Source organism: Melanotaenia boesemani, chromosome 1 (assembly GCF_017639745.1).
Source record: "Melanotaenia boesemani isolate fMelBoe1 chromosome 1, fMelBoe1.pri, whole genome shotgun sequence".
NCBI lineage: Eukaryota > Metazoa > Chordata > Actinopteri > Atheriniformes > Melanotaeniidae > Melanotaenia > Melanotaenia boesemani.
In genome coordinates, this window is record NC_055682.1 from 28,637,603 (window position 1) to 28,656,128 (window position 18,526).

An 18,526-nucleotide genomic window follows, 5' to 3' on the forward strand; every position below is an offset into this window, starting at 1 on the left:
TCTGTTTCCAGGGTTGAGACGATGTGTTTGCAGCTGAGGGAAGTTGGCAACAAGGTTAACTTTATAAAGCGTTCCTTGCATACGTTGGACTCTCAGATTGGACATCTGCAGGACCTCTCAGCTCTCACTGTGGACACTCTGAAGACACTGACCGCTCAGAGGGCATCTGAGGCCAGCAAGGTCCACACTCAGATCACCCGGGAGCTTAGTTTGTCTAAGAATGTGGTCCCAAGCATTGCCCCTGTGCCAGCTGACTCTAAATCATCCATGATATGCAAGCGCAGCGTTGGGGCCTACTTTGGGTCCTCTTTTCCCCAGGCAGGAGCCAACATAGCAGACTCTCTTTTTGGGGCTGGCGCAGAAGGAGGGGCTGGGATGGAAAGTCGCCGGAGATTTGGGCCCAGCCCTGGGACAGAAATGGGGCTGGACCCCAGCATGAACCTATCGTTGAGTCCCGAGAGGAGGGCCTTTTTAGGGCTTGGACACCTTGCTGCAGAGGCTGGCTCCTCAGGCAGTGCCGGATCCAGTGCCTTTGTCCAAAGTGCTATGGCCATTTCCCCTCCAGAGCCACGCCTCCGAGGCCACTCCCTCACCCGGAGTAAGCTGACCCGTCCACAAGAGCTGCAGCTTTCGGACTCGCCATCCAGCCTGCCCAGTGTGCCCTCCGCTGGTGCTCATTTCCACATCAGCAGCACCCCCTCCCAGCCCAGTGGCTCCAGCCACCTTGAACTTATTGGGCTTAACCAGCAGCCCCAGGACAGCATCTCTGTAGAGTTTGGGGCGTTTGTTGGTAAGTATGAGAATGAGGCAAAGTTTAATGCTGAAGGGATAAAAGAGGAGGAAGAGAAGTGTATCTATCCTACTGTTATTGTTGTGTCTAAGAATTCAAGCTCTGTTCAGCCTGCATGCTTGCCTGCTTGTGCTGTTAAGCCTAAAACTACAGAGGGGCTAAGAAGAGGGGAGGGAAAGAGGGATATCAGTTGGGGGTACGTGAACGAGGCTTTTAGCGATGAGGAGGGCCAATCTAGCTCTCTGAGTAGAAAGACTACACACATGCAAGTCCCACCAGCTCCAGAAGCAGCATCACCAGTGGAACACAGCAGCAGAAATGGTTGCCCACCAGGATGCACTTCAGCCCCTGCTGTGATATCCAAAAGTCCTCACAGACGAAGGAGAAAGGAGCGGGCTATGACAGGATCAACAGCCTCCCACTGTGAGGGTCAAACTGGGTCAGAGGACCAGTGTGTCAAGAGGAACGTGGCAAGAAAACCAAACATGAGAGGTTTGAGTTCCAGCCTGAGCTTAAGTTGTGGGCTGCATCTGCCGGGTGATGGGGCCTGTCCATCTGCCGATCAGGATTCCTATAGATGTTTATCTGGTGCCTTCTTCTATCCTTTCTCTGCTCTGACTAACTTTATTATTCTCTTTTCCTGTGCGTTTTACATCAGTCTGACCAAAGCATGAATTATTGGTTGTTTTGTTGAAGTTCTCAGCTGGTTGATTAAGATATTTGTGTCATTTTGTGGGTTCAGGTAAAAAGGGGGGGGGGTTAGGGGGTGTATTTATTTTACCATTATGGTGTTGGTATTTTAAACTGTACTGTTTATTTTAATCTGAATGCTGCAAGGTAATTGCCTTGAATTTTTCTGTGTAAATATAAGCCTATATTTTGTCTCAGGACATAAAGATAATTTGGACCTTCAGGACCCCATGCCCAGAGAGACCCCCAGCAGACGGCAAAGCCCAACCACACAGACCAGATCACAGGTGAGGGTTTGTATAAAATGCCTGAGGTCAATCATACTGATGTCCTAGTTCCTTTAAGATAAAAATCACATTTCTTCATTATGAGGATACTAAAGATGAGTTTGCATGTTCCATGGATGCATTTACTTTCATCTTGCAGTGATGAAACTGCTTTCACTTTTTCTATGTATAAAATAAAGTGGACAGTAATTTTACATGTTTCAGAAGAGTATTGACATCTCCACTAACAAGAACTGCTGTAAACATTTTTTTGTTAGTTTTGTTAGCTAAATTGTCAACAAAACAAAGTATTTTCTCAGTTGCAGCCGTCATAATTTATTCTGATTTTGACTGATAAGTTATTTCTACAAATGTAGATTAAGACTCTTAAAACAGCTCAGCTCTCCTTCCATTTTTATTCCAAGCAATATTAAAACTCTTTAGATTGAACTGTAGGTTAATGTAGACAAATGTGTTATAAGGATCTCTACTTGCATCTCTTGTTTCCAGCGTCTCCCCGTCGACTCTGCTCAGACTTAATCTACAGTGTTATCAAACAGCTAATGGTGTGCTAATGTTACACAAGTTGTCTTCAGTCATCAGGTGTGAGAAGTCCCACCCTGCAGGTTGACTTAATTATTCTTTTGTGTGTCTTTGTTTCCATCTGTGTTTGTGGTCCAGGCTCAGCTTGAAGTTCATGGTCATATCAGAGCAGTGAACTCGTACGCTGGCTTCACCGAGTTTGACAGAACTCCAGCTTTTCTTCATCCTGAGTCAAGTAAGCTCACAAAAGACAGCTGATTTTAATGATTAAATGTCTTCAAATATCACATCTGAACACAATTAAAAACATTTATCTGCTGAAATCCAATGTTTGCTGACTGCTTTCAATGTTTCTGTAGCTCTAACAAAGAAAGACAGGAGCAGAGTTTCTGCTGAAGACATCCACATCCATGAAGACCCCAGAGCTGCAGTACTTGTAAGTAATCTGTGTATATGTGTGTGAGAGGTGATACTACTATATACTTTTGTGAGTAGAAAGAGAAAGCTCTTGTTGGTTTACTTATTTATTTGTATTAGTCTCCGTTGCTGTAACATCATCTTTTTTTGTCACAGGAACGAGTTCAGGTGAAATCAGCCCAAGCCACCAGCCTGTAAGTGTTGCTCCACTGTTCCACATGTCCACACATATATCAATGCAAATTCTATACAAAGCAAGTGTTTTATTTATAGCAGGTTAACACTGGGTTCTGGTGTCTCTCTCCACTAATTTGCCTTTTCTTTTTGTCAGAAGAACCTCTGGCGAAGAAACACTAAATGGTAAGACATTTTCTACCTGAATGGTTTGGTTTGTTCAGACTTCTGTGGATCAGCCAGTTCAGCATCATAGTATGAATGATGACCTTTGATTTTTCTACCTTTCTTTATGTGAATGAATCCAAACTGCAGCGGGCTTCTCCAGAAAAACACTTTTTTTTTTATCATGAATGCCTGAACAGATTTTCCAACAGGAGGAAAACAAAATCTGAATTATATTTTTTAGTGTTTGTATCTGGTTTAAAGCTTTACTGTGCTAATCTTGTTCTGTGGTTACAGCTTCCCTTTACATGCCACCTCACACCCACCTCGGAGCCAGAAAGGACTGTGAGTCTCACTAACAAACTGCACCGCACAATCTTTCATGATCGTCTGCACGCACCCAAAGAAAGCTGAGAGGGCTTGAAATACAATAGGGGAAAGAAATAATGTATTAAATGCAGCTGTTCTGGCATCTTTTAGCATTTGTTCCATTCCTTTTAAACTTGCAGTAGAGGGCGCTACAGTGTGCTGCAGCAAGGTTGGGTTGTTTCTGCACTTGCATTTAAAGAAGCACAGGGCCCTCTACTGGCAGATGCTGGAACAGCATCCTTGTCCAAGTAGCAGATTATTGTCCCAATTTCATGCTGATTTCAGGACACAAGTCAACTTAAATTTCTTGTGAAAGATTGACAGTCACTTTTGGTTTCTGCAGCTATCGGTTCCCCATTCAAACCCATGGAAAGCTATCAATACTCAGGTAAGACGGTCATTCCAGAGCAGATTATGAGCATAATTTCACACTTTTCAGCCCACATTTATTTCTACTGTTAAGTGGTTGAGTTAATATAGTTACTGTTGTGGTTGTCATGTGTATATTTTTGTTCATATTCTCTTTTTGTCTTGTAGCTGTGGAGCGTAACAACTTGATGAGGCTGTCTCAGAGTATCCCCTTCACTCCTGTGCCCCCCAGAGGTAAATGTGCTTATCTTGCAATGTCAGGTTAGGCAGGAACACTGCAGGCTGGGCTGAAAAATGACTGAGGGCAGTTGGAGAATGAGGAAGTATCTGACTTCTGTATTTCTTTCTCTCCCCCCCCTCATACACCTGCTGCTGTTTGTTCAACATTCAAGCAACCGGAGCACCAAGTAGAAATGTTGCTTTTTCCAGGTTTGCATTGTGTATTTGTTTAAGATCATTTTGGTTTCACAGCTGAAATGTTTCTCTTGTTATTTGTTGGAAAAAAACTCACATTTTATTGATCAGGGTGTTCTAGTTTAGAGCTTTGTAGGTGGTTTGTTTTCTGCTGATCAGTCTTCTGTGCTGCTTAACAAAAGCAGAAACTAAGGCCCTATTTACACATACACTGCTGTTACATTCATGTGATTGCAACAGAATGGTTTCATGTGTGTGAATTACAACCCTGGTGCTTCCGTGCAACATTTTGTAATCAGAATCTGATATAAATGTGGCTTATGTGTGAATTGCTGCAGTCACACTAACAGGCGGGAGCGCTAAGTAGCAGTAGACTGATGTGGCTTCTCATCAGCAGTGCATGATCTGATCATGTGTTTAAAAGCAGGGTGCAAAGTCTTTAAAAATAAATTATCAAAGTTTTAATCAACTAAAAACTGTTTGCACAAACTTGTCTGTATACAACCAGAAGATCTACATTTAATCAGAACAGAAATGACTTGCTACTGAAAAGCTAATAAAATATATAGATGTGAGGAATTTCCATAAGACAAGAACAATAAATGACTAATCCAGTGAGCTGATTCATTTTGTTCAACATTAAATACTTTCCGCAATCTTAAAGCTGCAGGTTCAGCTATTATAAGAATCTTTATGGTTCCAGTTGTCCAGATGAAGGAGGCTCTGAACTGAAATCTCTCATCAAACAAGGAGAAAGTTTGTTTTCAAAACTGGAATAATTGGTCCCTTTAGTTCCCAAACATTGTGTATTAAAAGAAGAGGTGGTAAACACATGAAATCTGTTGTAGGTGTTGAAATGAGCTGAGATTTTTTGGTGGAAAGGTTCTTGGCTTCAGTATTAGTTTTATCAAAATGAGAATTTGGAAACGGCTGCACATCATTTGGTTTTATCTCTAAATACAGTTTGTGTTCTTTATAATTAAGATTTAATATGAAATGTTGGAACATCAGATTAGGTTTCCTGTCTCAACAGAAATTAAACTTGTTTGGCCAGAATTCCCATCAAGAAGTCTTTTCCAACTGAAGCGCTGTAATTTGTTTTGTTTTTTTTTACAGTTTCTGCTAGTTTTATTTAGTCAATTTTAATCATCTGTATCTCGTGTCAGTTTGAATTATTAAAGGCATGGACTTAATAATGAAAAACAATATTCTTCATCAGTGAGATTCCAACTTTCTCACATACGGATCAGTTCTGCAGCGTTGAGCCTGATGATGGGAATTTCTTTTTTCCATCATGGAAGTTTAGACTCTTGATGATATTGCAGAAGGGAAGTTTAAATGCTCTTTACTTCATGTCAATATGCATTAACATCCTGAAAAATCCCTCCGGCCTTACCAAACTTCCTTTTGATTAAAGAAATGAGAAAGTGTCACTTTCTGGGAAGAAATGTGAAACCCTTTCCATGGTTTCTGCTGTCGTGTTGGGGCCATGTTTCCTGCTTGTTAAGGCCTCCAACTGCTCTCTTAACTGCAGAGTAACCTGATTGTTTAGACTTGTGCAGGTTTCTAATGAGAATTTCTCGTTCTTATTGTGGAGTGATTCCCTGTTGCTTTTTATCTATTTTGGGGGGGGGGGGGGGGGGGAACCAGAATATAATTTCTGAATGAATAATTCTTTTGTTTTTGCCAGGGTTTGTTCAACAGTGAAACGAATGATCTGATGCTTTTGCTGTTGAGCGCAGAGACAGTTTTCCTGTGAATCACTGAAAATTGACGGAAAGCCTTAGGAGTACTGCACTGATGTCATTTGAAGTCCAGCTTAAATGCTTTACATTTTTTTACTTTGTAAAAATATATTTAGTAGAAAAGCGACTAAAACAAGTCAAATACAGACTAGAAACTCTCTTGCTGCTTTGTGTCCGTACAGGCGAGCCAGTGACAGTGTACCGTCTGGAGGAGAGCTCCCCCAGCACCATCAACAACAGCATGTCCTCCTGGACTCAGCGGGGCCTCTCTGCTAAAATAGAGTTTCTCAGCAAGGAAGAGATGGGTGGAGGACTCAGGCGCGCCCTCAAGGTGCTCTGTACTTGGTCAGAGTATGGCATCCTAAAAGAAGGACACCTGTACATCGTCAAGTCCTTCCTTCCTGAGGTGGTCCAAACATGGCAGAGCATCTACAAGGAGGACACTGTGCTGCACCTTTGTCTCAGGGTTAGAAGCGTATTTATATTTTTTTTCTTTCACTGCTGCAGCAGACTTAACACATAAAAATAGCTGATCACACAAAAATGTCAAATCAATATTTTGTATTATTATTTCAATATTCAGTGTGTTTCCTGCTCCACTGCATGCAATATTACAATATCAAAGTTGGTATTTGGCTTTTTTTCCACACCAGGAAATTCAGCAACAGAGAGCTGCTCAGAAGCTGACATTTGCCTTCAACCAAATCAGGCCGAAGACAATCCCCTATTCACCGAGGTGAGCAGGCACTGAAACAGAAATTCCATTGTCAGGTGGATAAAACATCCCATACTTTAGCGATCCATTAGAATAATTCAGTTGTGCTGATGTGCATTTTAATATCTGGGTTCAGGTTGTGCTCTGGATATGGTGTTAAGATGGAACATAAGAAAACAGGTTGTTTGTATCCCGGTATCAGTGTAGTACCCAATTTTACTAAACATGTCTATTGGGTATAATTTACTCATCAACAAAGAATTTGACCAGAAAAGGCTGTCCAGAAACCTGCATAATGCACTGACAAGTTTATTAAAACCAGGTATTTGACTTTGGGATAAGATTTTTATGAATGCAGCAAAGAAACGGGACAAGCCAGAAAGCATGTTGGTCACCTTCAAAGTTCATCCTGTGAGTTGGTTGAAGCGGCAGCATGAATTTTCTTCTGTAGCAGAGTGTAATTACTGCATCGAGTCAACATGAGCCCAGTATTGTAACCTGTTTGCACGTAGCAGCTTTAAATAGGATTTATTAGGCAAATGTAATATTTGTTTAGTATTGAACAAAATCTGTTCCACAGAATTAATCATCCTCTCTGCAATTATACTCTCTGTGGGATTAGAGCACTTGTTGTTTTGCAGCTCTTGTAAAGTTTCTTTCTTTATCTGAAATTTATTTAGTTTTTAAGTACTTTATTCGTTTTCTTGGCAGGGAGTCTGGTTCGATATCCGGACAGCCCCGCATCACACTCCTCTATAATTAATCTGTAATTGTGTGTCCAGGTTTCTGGAGGTGTTTCTGCTGTACTGTCACTCTGCTGGACAGTGGTTTGCCATAGAGGAGTGCATCACTGGCGAGTTCAGGAAGTTCAACAACAACAATGGAGAAGAGATCGTCCCCACCAACCTCCTGGAGGAGACCATGCTGGCCTTCAGCCACTGGACCTACGAGTTCACCCGCGGGGAACTGCTGGTACTCGACCTGCAGGGTAAAAACTCTCATCTCTACTCAAACGGCTGTCAAGTTCAGTGTGTTCAGTATATGAACAAGGCACATCAAGCAAAGAGCTGGACAGGGGTTAACTGTTTAAAGATGTGTTGTTTCTGTGTGACAGTTACACAGCTGCAGTGATGTTTTCTCTTTATAAAGTCTTTGATAATGAAGCTTGTTTGCGTCTGTAGGTGTCGGGGAGATTCTGACAGACCCGTCAGTTATAAAGAGCGGGGAGAAGGGGTGGGTGCTCTCAGTCTCTCATACAAATCAGTGTTATGATTCCATATTGAGCACAAATTTGACTTGACCATTTTTTTAATGACATCTCTGCGACTCCTGCAGATCGTGCGATATGATATTTGGACCTGCCAACCTGGGGGACGACGCTATCAGGAACTTTCGTGCAAAACACCACTGTAACTCCTGTTGTCGGAAACTCAAACTTCCCGGTAAGAAAGATGATGTTGTTGTTTTTGTTTTGGGAAAGGTAAAAAAAAAATTCTCAACAATTGAAGAGATCATCTCCCCAGTGATGCGTTGAATAGTTTTCCCATAAAAAAAATTAATTTGTGTGTGTGGTATTTTGTTGACAGATCGTTTTGTAATCTTTTGTTAGAAAGTATTTCTTCCAGCTTTCATAAGCTCTTTTAAAGCTGGTCTTTGTCCACTGACTACTTTTTCTCTCATTTTCAGTCTAGTCCTCGTACCTGACAGATAGGGCCGGGTGATAAATGGAGTATAACTAATATTGCAATATGTTTCTTGGCTTTATCTCAATACACAATTTATATCCTGATGTTTTGAAATCTATAAAACACTGTAAGTGTTGAATTAAAAAATCCATAAGTAATTTAATGTCATATTCCCTCATAACATGTTTATATTTTTTCCTTTTCTTGTAAAAACTAAACAGACTGATGTTATTTTGAATGAATGAATATTTATTATGAGCATATTAGCATATTGCATAAAATTGTACAAATCTAAATTAAATTATACAAAATTAGAATTACGAGAAAAACAAAAAAAATAAAATAGGCTTTGCTTACCAACACATTTGAAAAGGTGTAGGAAGAATGATCTTATTTTATTCTGTTTTGCAGCTAAATTATTTACTATTATATCTGGTCACTTCCTGTTTATTTTATTTATCCAATGACATCATTGCGTTGCATCATGTCTCTACAAGCCATGCCACGCACACACAGGTGAGTAACACTGAAACCAGCGGATCAGAAATGATGTGGCATCAACCACCTGAAAAACAAAAATACCTGCATTTTTAAAGCTAGTGTTAGGACAGGCGGAGTTTTCCTGCTCCTGTGTACCAAGTAACGCATGTCCAGCACAGCTGAACAATCAGATTCTCCTCGTCATTGCCGTCATGTCTGAGTAGTATTACAGCTTAAAACGACCGTCTCACATTGAACTTCCATCTCGTTTGCTATAGTGCTCTGTACTCCATTTTTACACACTTCTATCCTGTCAGAGTGCCCAAGAAAACCACTGAAACACAAAGCTACAAACATAAATATGTGCCAACGCTGTGGTTTAAATTTTAACCCTTTGACTGGCCCACAGCTGCAGGGAGCCTGCAATTACCTGTGTTCAGCTAACCTACCATTTCTCTCAAACAGTGTTCATGAACAGCGTGTGAAAGCTGACATGTTCCTGTACGTGATTTTCAGATCACAACCCAACACGAACCACACGGTGCAAGTACAAGGCTGAACCTCATGCTGTTTTATCTTCTGGTTTCAGATCTGAAGAGGAACGACTACACACCAGATAAGGTCACGTTTCCACAAGAAGACCCTCCCAACCCGGGAGGTGGAGGCAGAGAGTCACGCCAATCAAATGAGACTGTGATGCTGTGATCAGAGATACAGTGTATGTGTGAGTGTGTGCGCATGTCTGTGTGTGAAGGTGACAGGGTTCTGATCAATTTAAGTCGAAGCCAAGGAGCAGGAACGTGCGCCTAAACAACTGGAAGAATCACCTTCATGTTTCTATGGAAACCTGAGCATGTAAACTTTTTTTTCTTCTTTTTTTTTTTGGCCCTCCTGCCAAAATGCTGTCAAACAACCTGTTTTTACTACATATATGGGGGGAGGTTTTAAATTTTTTTTATATACATTTATGAATTAGTCTATAAATATATGAAAATAAAGTGATATATCAGCAGGTTCAGTGTCAGTGCAGAGGGTTTATTTTAAAGTTTTAAAGGTTGCCTTGTTTAACAACAAAGAACAAAACTAAGTGCATTGTACATCTTTTACAGCAGCTTCAGAGAAAAACCTGCTGAGACTGAGTCACTGCAGCGCTGTAGATTGCCACCACATTTTTATAAATGTACAGACTTTTTGTCTCTTAGCTAATAAAAAGATATACATGAATTTGAGAATCTTGTAAAATATGGGCAGATTGCAATGCAACTTTTACAGAAAAAAATGTATGTAATTTTATTGTATTGAACATGTGTCCTCCAGATTATTGCTGACAGTTTTTATTGTTACAAAGGTACTATTGCTTTATCTTTGTCATCGGCTATTGTATGACCAAACTACAATCTAGTGTATCTTATAGATACAGTTATGTGGCATGAGATGATAAGAGTTGAAATATTTTATTCAGGGGAACTGAAAACAAAAGGGTATTACTGCATACATTTTTTACTGGATATCATTTTAAACAAATAAAATGTAAATAAAAATACTTCAGCAGTGTGGCTTGAGTCTAAAAGAATGGCTGGTAAAAACATTTTTACTGTAAAAAATGTGGTAAAAGAGAAGCATTTGGCCAGTGTATATTATATTGTTATCAGTTATCAGAGATGTGTACATTTTGTCAGATTAAAGAATATTACCTAGAAACTACCCAAGCTAAAAGCCATTGGGTCTCATTCACCATTGACTACTTAAGAATCTAAACTTTTTTTCTTAAGTTGTACTTTGAGTTTTTCTTTCTTTCTTTATTTATTTTCTTTTTTGCGATAACCTCCGTCAAATTCATGAACATGTTCGTGGAGCGTAGACGTTGTTCGTATTTTTCCTCTTGGATTGGTATTCACCAGTCTCTCCTAAGTTGATAGGACGGTCCAGTTCCCAAAGAATGTCATGACTTGGAGGCAGTGCGCAGACAAGAGAAACCGATGAGGAAAAAGTAAACAATGACCGAATGAAAACAAGCAAAAAAAACAAGGATGTGCAATGAAGCCTGTACGGATTTTCCTCATTTTTGAAGTGTTTACTTGATCATAAATAATATGGCGAGTTTCAAATAATATAAAAATGGTAGATCGTTAAATACTCCTGAACGTGAGCGCGTCAACATGCACATCCTCGCCGTGACGTGGCTGAAGGGGAAAGTGGTAGAATAAAATGTCATTACATAGCTAATGCACCTTCTACGATTATTAATAAAAGCAGTTATTGTAATATAACGATGCGGTTGTAATAATTAAAGACCACATTCAGCAGGTGGACATTTATGGACTGATATTCTTGTGGTTGAGGGAATCTGGCGCGTGCGCAGTCTTTGGTTTTCGATCCGTCATGACTGCAACTTGTTCTTGAATTTTCCCTGTAACGGTTGAATCTGCATATTGGTATTACTGCTTTGTACTTCAAAAGTTATTTAAAAATCTGACCAAAACATTACTGTGGTTTTATTATTGTATTTTAACACAAATGCTGATTTTGTTCGTTTCAGGTGTGTGAGAGAAGCTACTCCTGAGTTCGTAGGATACGAAGACACGAAGATTTTGGTGAATGCCACAATTTTCGTAAAAATGCTCGTAAATAGGATTTAAGAACACATTTGTTTGTAAGGACGGTGGGTGAAGGAGGCCCCTTGTCACTATTGTAACCCTTCCAACACATAAAACTTGGTGAGTCCACAGTGAGGTCCGTTTTCAAGGGTGTTTCATACCATTTCAAATCAAATACATTTTTAATGCATACGAAAATAAAGCAAACCTTCACACAACAAAGTACATAAAACACTTTTAAAAATGTCTCCTTTTTTCCACACAACTCAAGTACACCCGCCCTCCCCAATTTTCCCCCATTTCTCATTCCCTCCCCCAAACAAAATTTATAACCCCCATTTTCTGTCTTTTAGCTGAATGTAGGCATAAAAATACTAATGAAAATAAACATAAACATCTTTTACAAATTAACTTTAAATCTTGCCAAAATATGTCAGTCATGAGCAACATCCTGCAGATGAAAGGTTAAAAAAATTCTTTGAATATCAGCCTGCAAGAGGAGACTGGAGCGTCTGTGTTCAGCAGCGTCACATCTCAGCGATAACCTGCTGGTATTTGAATACACTAAAACTTTTGTTCAAGTAACACAACGACACCTGTGTGATAGTGTGCTGCTGAAAGGAATGGATGCCACAGGTGCCTCCAGGTAAGCTCAGCAGCAGAAGGGTGGTGCAAGATTTGCATCTGGACAGTCAATGGATATTTTTTCACCAGAGAGCCACAGAAAATTTCATTATCTCCCCAAATACACTGCAAAAGCATTGTTGAGGGGGTTTGTGAGAAATGTGTGAACTCTACATCAGTTTTCCCAGCCTCCTGGGCGTGGCCTACTGTGAGTTGAGCGAACCTTTGACTGAGCATCAGTTTCACTCTTGGTTTGGAGCTGAGTTTACACCCACCCTGCTGGCTCATAAGACAACTGAAAACACCATGGCCACAGTCACAGTTGAATACTGGTAGGTTTTTAATTTCTTCCTCTGCTAACATGCACACATCCTCTTCAAGATTTAACAATACAGTGTTAAGATAGAGAGCAAAGGTCAAAAAGTCTTAAAATATGGATTTTTTTTTTTTTTTTTAGCAAAGGATGAAGTTATGCATATCGCTACCAGGAACTAGCCGGCGTCCTCAGGCAGGTTCCTGGTGTGAAAGTGAATGGAGTTACAGGAAGGCCAGGTGAGGAATTTTCTGCATGTACCCGGCATCAGATAAGTCATCTTCTGTAGCCACAGATTAATATCTGTTTTTATCTGAAGCAATGCAGTTTTCTGAAAAGTATGTGTTGGGCTTTGGTGCAGGAAAACCATGAATCATTCTATGAATCTGTTTGACTTGAACGTATTTTCATTTTAAAGTTTTGCTCCCACAGACAGCTTTGAGGTGATGCTAAATGACCAGCTGCTCCATTCAAAGCTGGACAAGGGGGAGTTTCCTGATGCTGAACAGGTTTGTGTTTGAGTTTTTTGAAAATTAATTGATTGTAAAACGTTTTTCCAATTAATCATCTAAATCATTTCAGGTTCTGGGTCCACAATCACAGACTCACAGTCTGAATATGTAGTTTGCTTTGTTACCGCATCTGTTGCATGAGAAAGGTGATTTTTCATTGAGGCAGATGCAGACTTGTGAAGTCAAAACACACATTTGCAACAAACATAAACAACACAACAGCAGATGTCTTTGTGTTTTTTGTGATCAGATGGCAGAGAAGGTGAGGGAGATGGTTCCTGAAGGAAAGAGGAAGAAAAATTCAAAGTCGCACATAAAGAGTTGCTGTCTCCAGTAGAAGATGGAGAATCAAACAACTTCTGTGTCCTCTCTGGCAGAAGTTGTTTGCTTAGTTTTTTCATTTCCTGTTAAAGATTATTACCTCTAAAAAAAATTGATTACTGGCTACAAATGATAAATCCACCTGTGTGATATAGTATGATGTCTGTTGGTGAAAGCAGTTTCTAGGAACCAGGCACTGATCAGTATTTCTGTTTATGAATGTGCACACCTAAAAGTTCGTGTGGTGTGTGCATGATGCCAGTATAGAAACTTTTCAGCTGACTGGGGCCTGAGGATCTGCTGGCCCATCTGACTCTTGAAATGTCCTAGTTATAGAAAAGCAGAAGTTCTTCATTAACCTCTGTTTATATTTTGAGTTCTTCCTGTTTATATAACTATGAACTGAAACTGTCTATGAAACGTATGAATGTTCCCAGGGTCGTATGTTCCTCAACTCAATAATGTATTTCACTTTACAAGCTATAAAACATGAGCTTAAAAAAAGCAGCTGTTATGACTTTATTTGGCTCAGGGTCAAGGTGCAGCTTTAAACCTCTTTATCTGTTTGTGTTCCCATCGTATCCAAAGCAACAGAGACTGAGTTCTAGACCATGTTTCTATAATTATTTTTCATGAGCAGGGGGATATGGAGGCCTGGGAATGCACACTCTGAGAATGCCCATTGAAGTTGTACCATTTATTCTTATTATGGTCTTTCATTGTAAACACTGTGGAGGGTGTTGCCATGGCAGCATGGTAAATTTGATGTAAATGGTCTGTATTTATGTAGCGCTTTTACCCAAAGCGCTTTACATCATACATCACATTCACACACTGATGGCGGAAACTACCATGCAAGGCGCTCAACCACATCCCATCAGGATTTGGGGTTCGGTGTCTTGGTCAGGGACAGCTCGACAGGCCGAGGATCAAACCGACAACCCTTGGGCTACAACACGACCACTCTACCCACCGAGCCACGCCGCCCCATCATTACCCCCCCATGATATCACATCATAACACTGTAACTTGTCTACATATGGTATCTATTGCTGTCAATCTTACACTGCTTAACATCACATATATGACTCTGCAGCATAGTGAATAAAACCAGTTCCCCAAATGAAAAAGCTTTTAGTTTGTATTTTTAAGGGGAAAAAAAATAATACCTTAAAACTTTTACTTAAACACGTAACATTTTTTAATATACATTTTTAAATGGCTTGTTATTGTGTTAAATGTTTGTGTTGTTTTAATGGCTTCTACATTTAAAATGTCAAATACTTTTCTTTTGTTTTATGGTTTTTAACAATTTTGTAACCAATTTTTTGAAGTTAAGTTAGACATAAAGCTGTCTAGGAAATGACAAAGGCAGGTCAAATGTGTTTCTGTCAATTGATCTGCAGAACGAGTATCATCTATCTGAACTAGATTCATACCAAAAACTATTCTTTTGTTTCTTTGTCTTCTGGTCCCACCGGATAGCATCCCACCAAAAATACAGATGACAGGATGGAAATGTAGAAACTAATACATATTTATCAGCTGTGTTTGAGCCGATTTCATCACAGTTTGTGAAACTAATTTGTAATGAAAACAATTTGTTTACTCCTTTGATCACGTTTTCATTTTGGATTTAGTTTGTTTTAGGCAAAAATGTTCAACATTTTAAGGTGCAACAATAGGATTGTTTTAGCTAAGTTGTAGCAGGGCGGTCCACTTGTGCTCTTGTTGCTGTGCGGACTGGGTAAAGCCACAGGAAGTGTACAGGCGTGAGTGTGAGCACATCTTGTCTAGATCAATTGCCTTAAAGTTAAATAAATTGTACCACCCTGTTGGGTAGGAACAAGTCATTCTGTGAGCGTGTGAGAAAGACAGGGAGGCCAGAAGGGGACTGAAATTAGTCAACAACTCAAATCATCGGAAGGCTCAGATCAGATGCTTTGAAAGTCTCGCTGGACAAATACACATTTCATTTTAACTTCCATGACTATAATCATTTTTCTTTGTGATGACTCCATGATTTAGCTTTAGACTGGCTTTTGTATAAAGTTATCAAGTACTTGAAAGTACCAACAAGTAAAGTATAAATCATTCTTAAGACTCAGTACCTGTAACTGTCAATACAGTTAAATGTAAAGTGCCATTTTAAATCCTAAATGTAAGCATTCTCGTATAATTTCTCCTACTCTTTACAGCTTAAAAATAGGATATTATATTTACTGTATAATTTTATTGTTTCAATCCATTTTTCCTAATACCTTCCACCCCCTCATTAGGACTAATTGTTGATGAGCATCAGCTGACTGCTCACAGGTCACTGTTTCATTATAAAACAAAGCATATGAATATGTCTGTCTGACTCCATATTTTCTATTTTCACCAAGTCAGTTGGTAACTTAAATATTTCATAGTAATTTTATTTTCTTTTTTATTAAATACTGTTTGCAAGCTCGTCCATTTATCAGTAGAAGGTAAAGAAAATAAATAGATTCAAAAGGATAAACATTAATCAGCTTACACTAAGAAAAGCAGATGCATCCCGTCTCTTGACTTCAAGCCTTTTGAAATGCTGTCATGTAGGCTGCTGTCAGTGTCACCTCTCAACCATAAAATCCATCAAACAAACACATGATGGTAAAAACAAGATATTTGTCAGCTGTTCGCAGTGTTCTGCTGGGGATTCACTGGCAGACTGAAACACTTTCAACAGGAAACAGAAACCACATCAGAAGCAGCGAAAGTTCTCCGTTTTACTAACGAGACTCCACTGCGTGTCATTGATGTAATGGAAAAATATGTAGGGCTGTGTGGTGGGCGTAATGGCTGAAAGTAGCTAGTGCAAGGAAATGATCTGTTTCAGTGCTCCAAATCGTCACACAGCACTACGATGGTCTCATAACACAAACGCACCCATCTCGCTTAGAACACATGGTTAAACTCCTGACTGTTTCTCTGCTTTTATTTAATAAGTTACACCTTGTTAAACACAAGAATAAAATACTCCCAATCAATTCCAGATTAAAAAGAAAACTAGATTTAATGAATTGTATGAAGCTCATCTGCTGTTTATCAGATGTTAAAATGAAATTAATTCAATGTTGGGTGAACGACACATGACGCTTTGCGCTGTTTATATGAACATAAGTCAAGCTAAAAAGCAGCAGCAGTGTGAAAACTAAGCACCGCTTGTAATAGCTTGAAATAATTTTATCAATCATTTAAATCCTCTCATGATGACACGGTGTTCATACCGAAGTTGACACATGAAATGATGTTCCCTGAGACATTCAAAGGAAAAAATGAAAAAAATTTTTTAATCACATTAAGGAAATTACATTAAATCAAAATTAAGATGCAGTGTGGTTAGCAGCATAATCATGAATCCAAAATGTGCTGTTTTAAATATGATAAATCTGGCTAAGGGTGAGTGTGAGGTATGAAGTGCAACACTGGTGTGTGCAAAAGCAATTACTCCAGTTACATGATGTTTTTAAGGATCCCAATGTCTTGTAGGAGGAAGCTGTTTATCAGTTGACCTTTTCCCTGTACTTTTAATCGTCCTTACCCTGGATGAGACCCACCATTTGATCAGGTTCTCCTTGTTGTTGGGTGAACAGCAGTGGACTGAGTGCACACCCTTGAGGCGGACCTTACCCTGTGCTCAGTGTGACAGTGTTGGAGATGTTCTTCCTGATGTGGACTGACTGTAATCTCTTTCTGTACGAGGGCTTTACAACATTGTTTTACAAGCTTTTTGTGCACAGCTCTCTTAAGGTCCTGCTACAACATTTTAATCAGATGTCAGGACTTTGGGTCACTGCAACACCTTTATTTTCATGTCAGAATATATGTTGTAGATTTGGCCTCACATTTGGCTGTCTCACCGTTGACTTGAAATTGTTGGTAGAGTTCTGAGAATAGAGTTGAATAAAATAGAAAGAGTTGAGAGACTGAAATGATTTATTAAAGCTTTGTGATAGCTAAACAAGCCCAAATCGTCATCCATCTACCACTGTGCCACACCTGTTGGTATGAGCAACACGGTGTTGTGTGTTGTGGCCAAACATTATGTTTTAGTGAGATTACCTGTATAAAAAAGGGTTAAATAAAAATAGAATAAAATAAAACCTAGTTTTATCTGTTCAAAAGACACTGCTCCAGATGCCTTCTTGTTTGTTTGGATGTAACGCTGCAAGGCCAAGCTGGGAACAAAAGTCTTAAATCCGGAGTTGAACAGTGGTGTATTCAGTGAAGAGTTTGATCCCTGGAAAATATTGATTTTAAAATATTGTGTCAGTTGGAATAAGCAGATACAGACAAGGACGGCACAGGTTGCATCAACTCCACAAGTTCATATAAACCTTGGAAATCCAGGTCGCAAAGCCATGTCATACCATCAGTCTCACTTTGTCCCAGTGAGACTCTTGCCAGGAATGCAGCTGTTCATAGTGGTTTAATCAGTAGTTTTCCATCATCCAATAAGAAATGCCCACAAGAGCTTTGAATAATTCCCCCTGATAAGCGGTTGTGTCTACTGTACCAATATCTCCAACAGTATGCTTGTTGATTAAAGTCATGTGATCTCCTTTAAATGATCAAGCTTTGTGATATAGCTGATTTGCTGTCTCTCAGCTTGATGAAATCTTCTGATAAGGTCCTGACTATGCTTCAGATACAACCACTCTAATTTTCATTATCATGTTAGAAGGCTCCTCTGTTTATCTCAAGCTCAGGTCCTCTACCAGAGTCCTGGGAGCTTGAGGGCCACTTCTCCACTGTCCACTGGTATTACTGTTGCCTTCACTTTCCAGGTTGTCTCCAGCTCTTTCTTGAGTCCTTGGTATTTCTCCAGCTTCTGGTGTTCCTTTGTCCTGATATTTCCATCGTTGGGGATGGCTACATTGATCACCACGGCTTTCCTTTGCTGCTTATCTATGATCACAATGTCCAGTTGGTTGGCTACCACCATTTTGTCAGTCTTTATCTGGAAGTCCCACAGGATCTTAGCCCTCTCATTCTCCACTACCTTGGGAAGTGTTTCCCATTGTGACCTAGGGGTTTCCAGTCTATGTTCTGCACAGATGTTTCTGTACACAATATCATAAATTGTTTTTGTTGTGATTATCTCCATACTGTTTAAGGTTGTTGTCATTTTATCCACAATCTTACATTTTAACATTGCATTTATATACAAAACAACTCCTCTCTTTTTAATTTTCCTATAGTACATCTCATATCCTCAATCTGTACATCATCAAGTAACCAAATCACCCAGCACCCATTGCTGATGGCAACCCAAATCCTCTTTTACAGATATCCCTCTGTAAATATCCA

General features: G+C 39.6%; 1 protein-coding gene and 1 long non-coding RNA gene across 3 annotated transcripts in view; both read left to right on the plus strand.

Moving 5' to 3' along the window:
• trpm7 (transient receptor potential cation channel, subfamily M, member 7) overlaps window positions 1-9,900 on the plus strand; it is a 37,634-nt gene extending 27,734 nt beyond the window's left edge. Inside the window, exons 26-40 of one of the 2 annotated variants that reach the window (XM_041981101.1) lie at window positions 12-790; window positions 1,679-1,767; window positions 2,428-2,524; window positions 2,649-2,725; window positions 2,863-2,900; window positions 3,038-3,066; window positions 3,343-3,390; window positions 3,758-3,802; window positions 3,952-4,017; window positions 6,125-6,408; window positions 6,596-6,678; window positions 7,440-7,645; window positions 7,839-7,890; window positions 7,993-8,099; window positions 9,412-9,900. In XM_041981101.1, coding sequence (XP_041837035.1) covers window positions 12-790; window positions 1,679-1,767; window positions 2,428-2,524; window positions 2,649-2,725; window positions 2,863-2,900; window positions 3,038-3,066; window positions 3,343-3,390; window positions 3,758-3,802; window positions 3,952-4,017; window positions 6,125-6,408; window positions 6,596-6,678; window positions 7,440-7,645; window positions 7,839-7,890; window positions 7,993-8,099; window positions 9,412-9,527 — 2,116 coding nt within the window. In that variant the 3' untranslated portion in view covers window positions 9,528-9,900. The remainder of the gene's footprint in view (window positions 1-11; window positions 791-1,678; window positions 1,768-2,427; window positions 2,525-2,648; window positions 2,726-2,862; window positions 2,901-3,037; window positions 3,067-3,342; window positions 3,391-3,757; window positions 3,803-3,951; window positions 4,018-6,124; window positions 6,409-6,595; window positions 6,679-7,439; window positions 7,646-7,838; window positions 7,891-7,992; window positions 8,100-9,411) is intronic. The other variant, XM_041981110.1, reaches the window with a different exon arrangement.
• Window positions 9,901-12,153: 2,253 nt separating this feature from the next.
• LOC121647639 lies at window positions 12,154-13,405 on the plus strand. The gene is made up of 4 exons (XR_006011871.1): window positions 12,154-12,375; window positions 12,501-12,595; window positions 12,789-12,865; window positions 13,119-13,405. It is a non-coding gene; the product is annotated as an uncharacterized LOC121647639 (long non-coding RNA).
• Window positions 13,406-18,526: the final 5,121 nt, after the last annotated feature.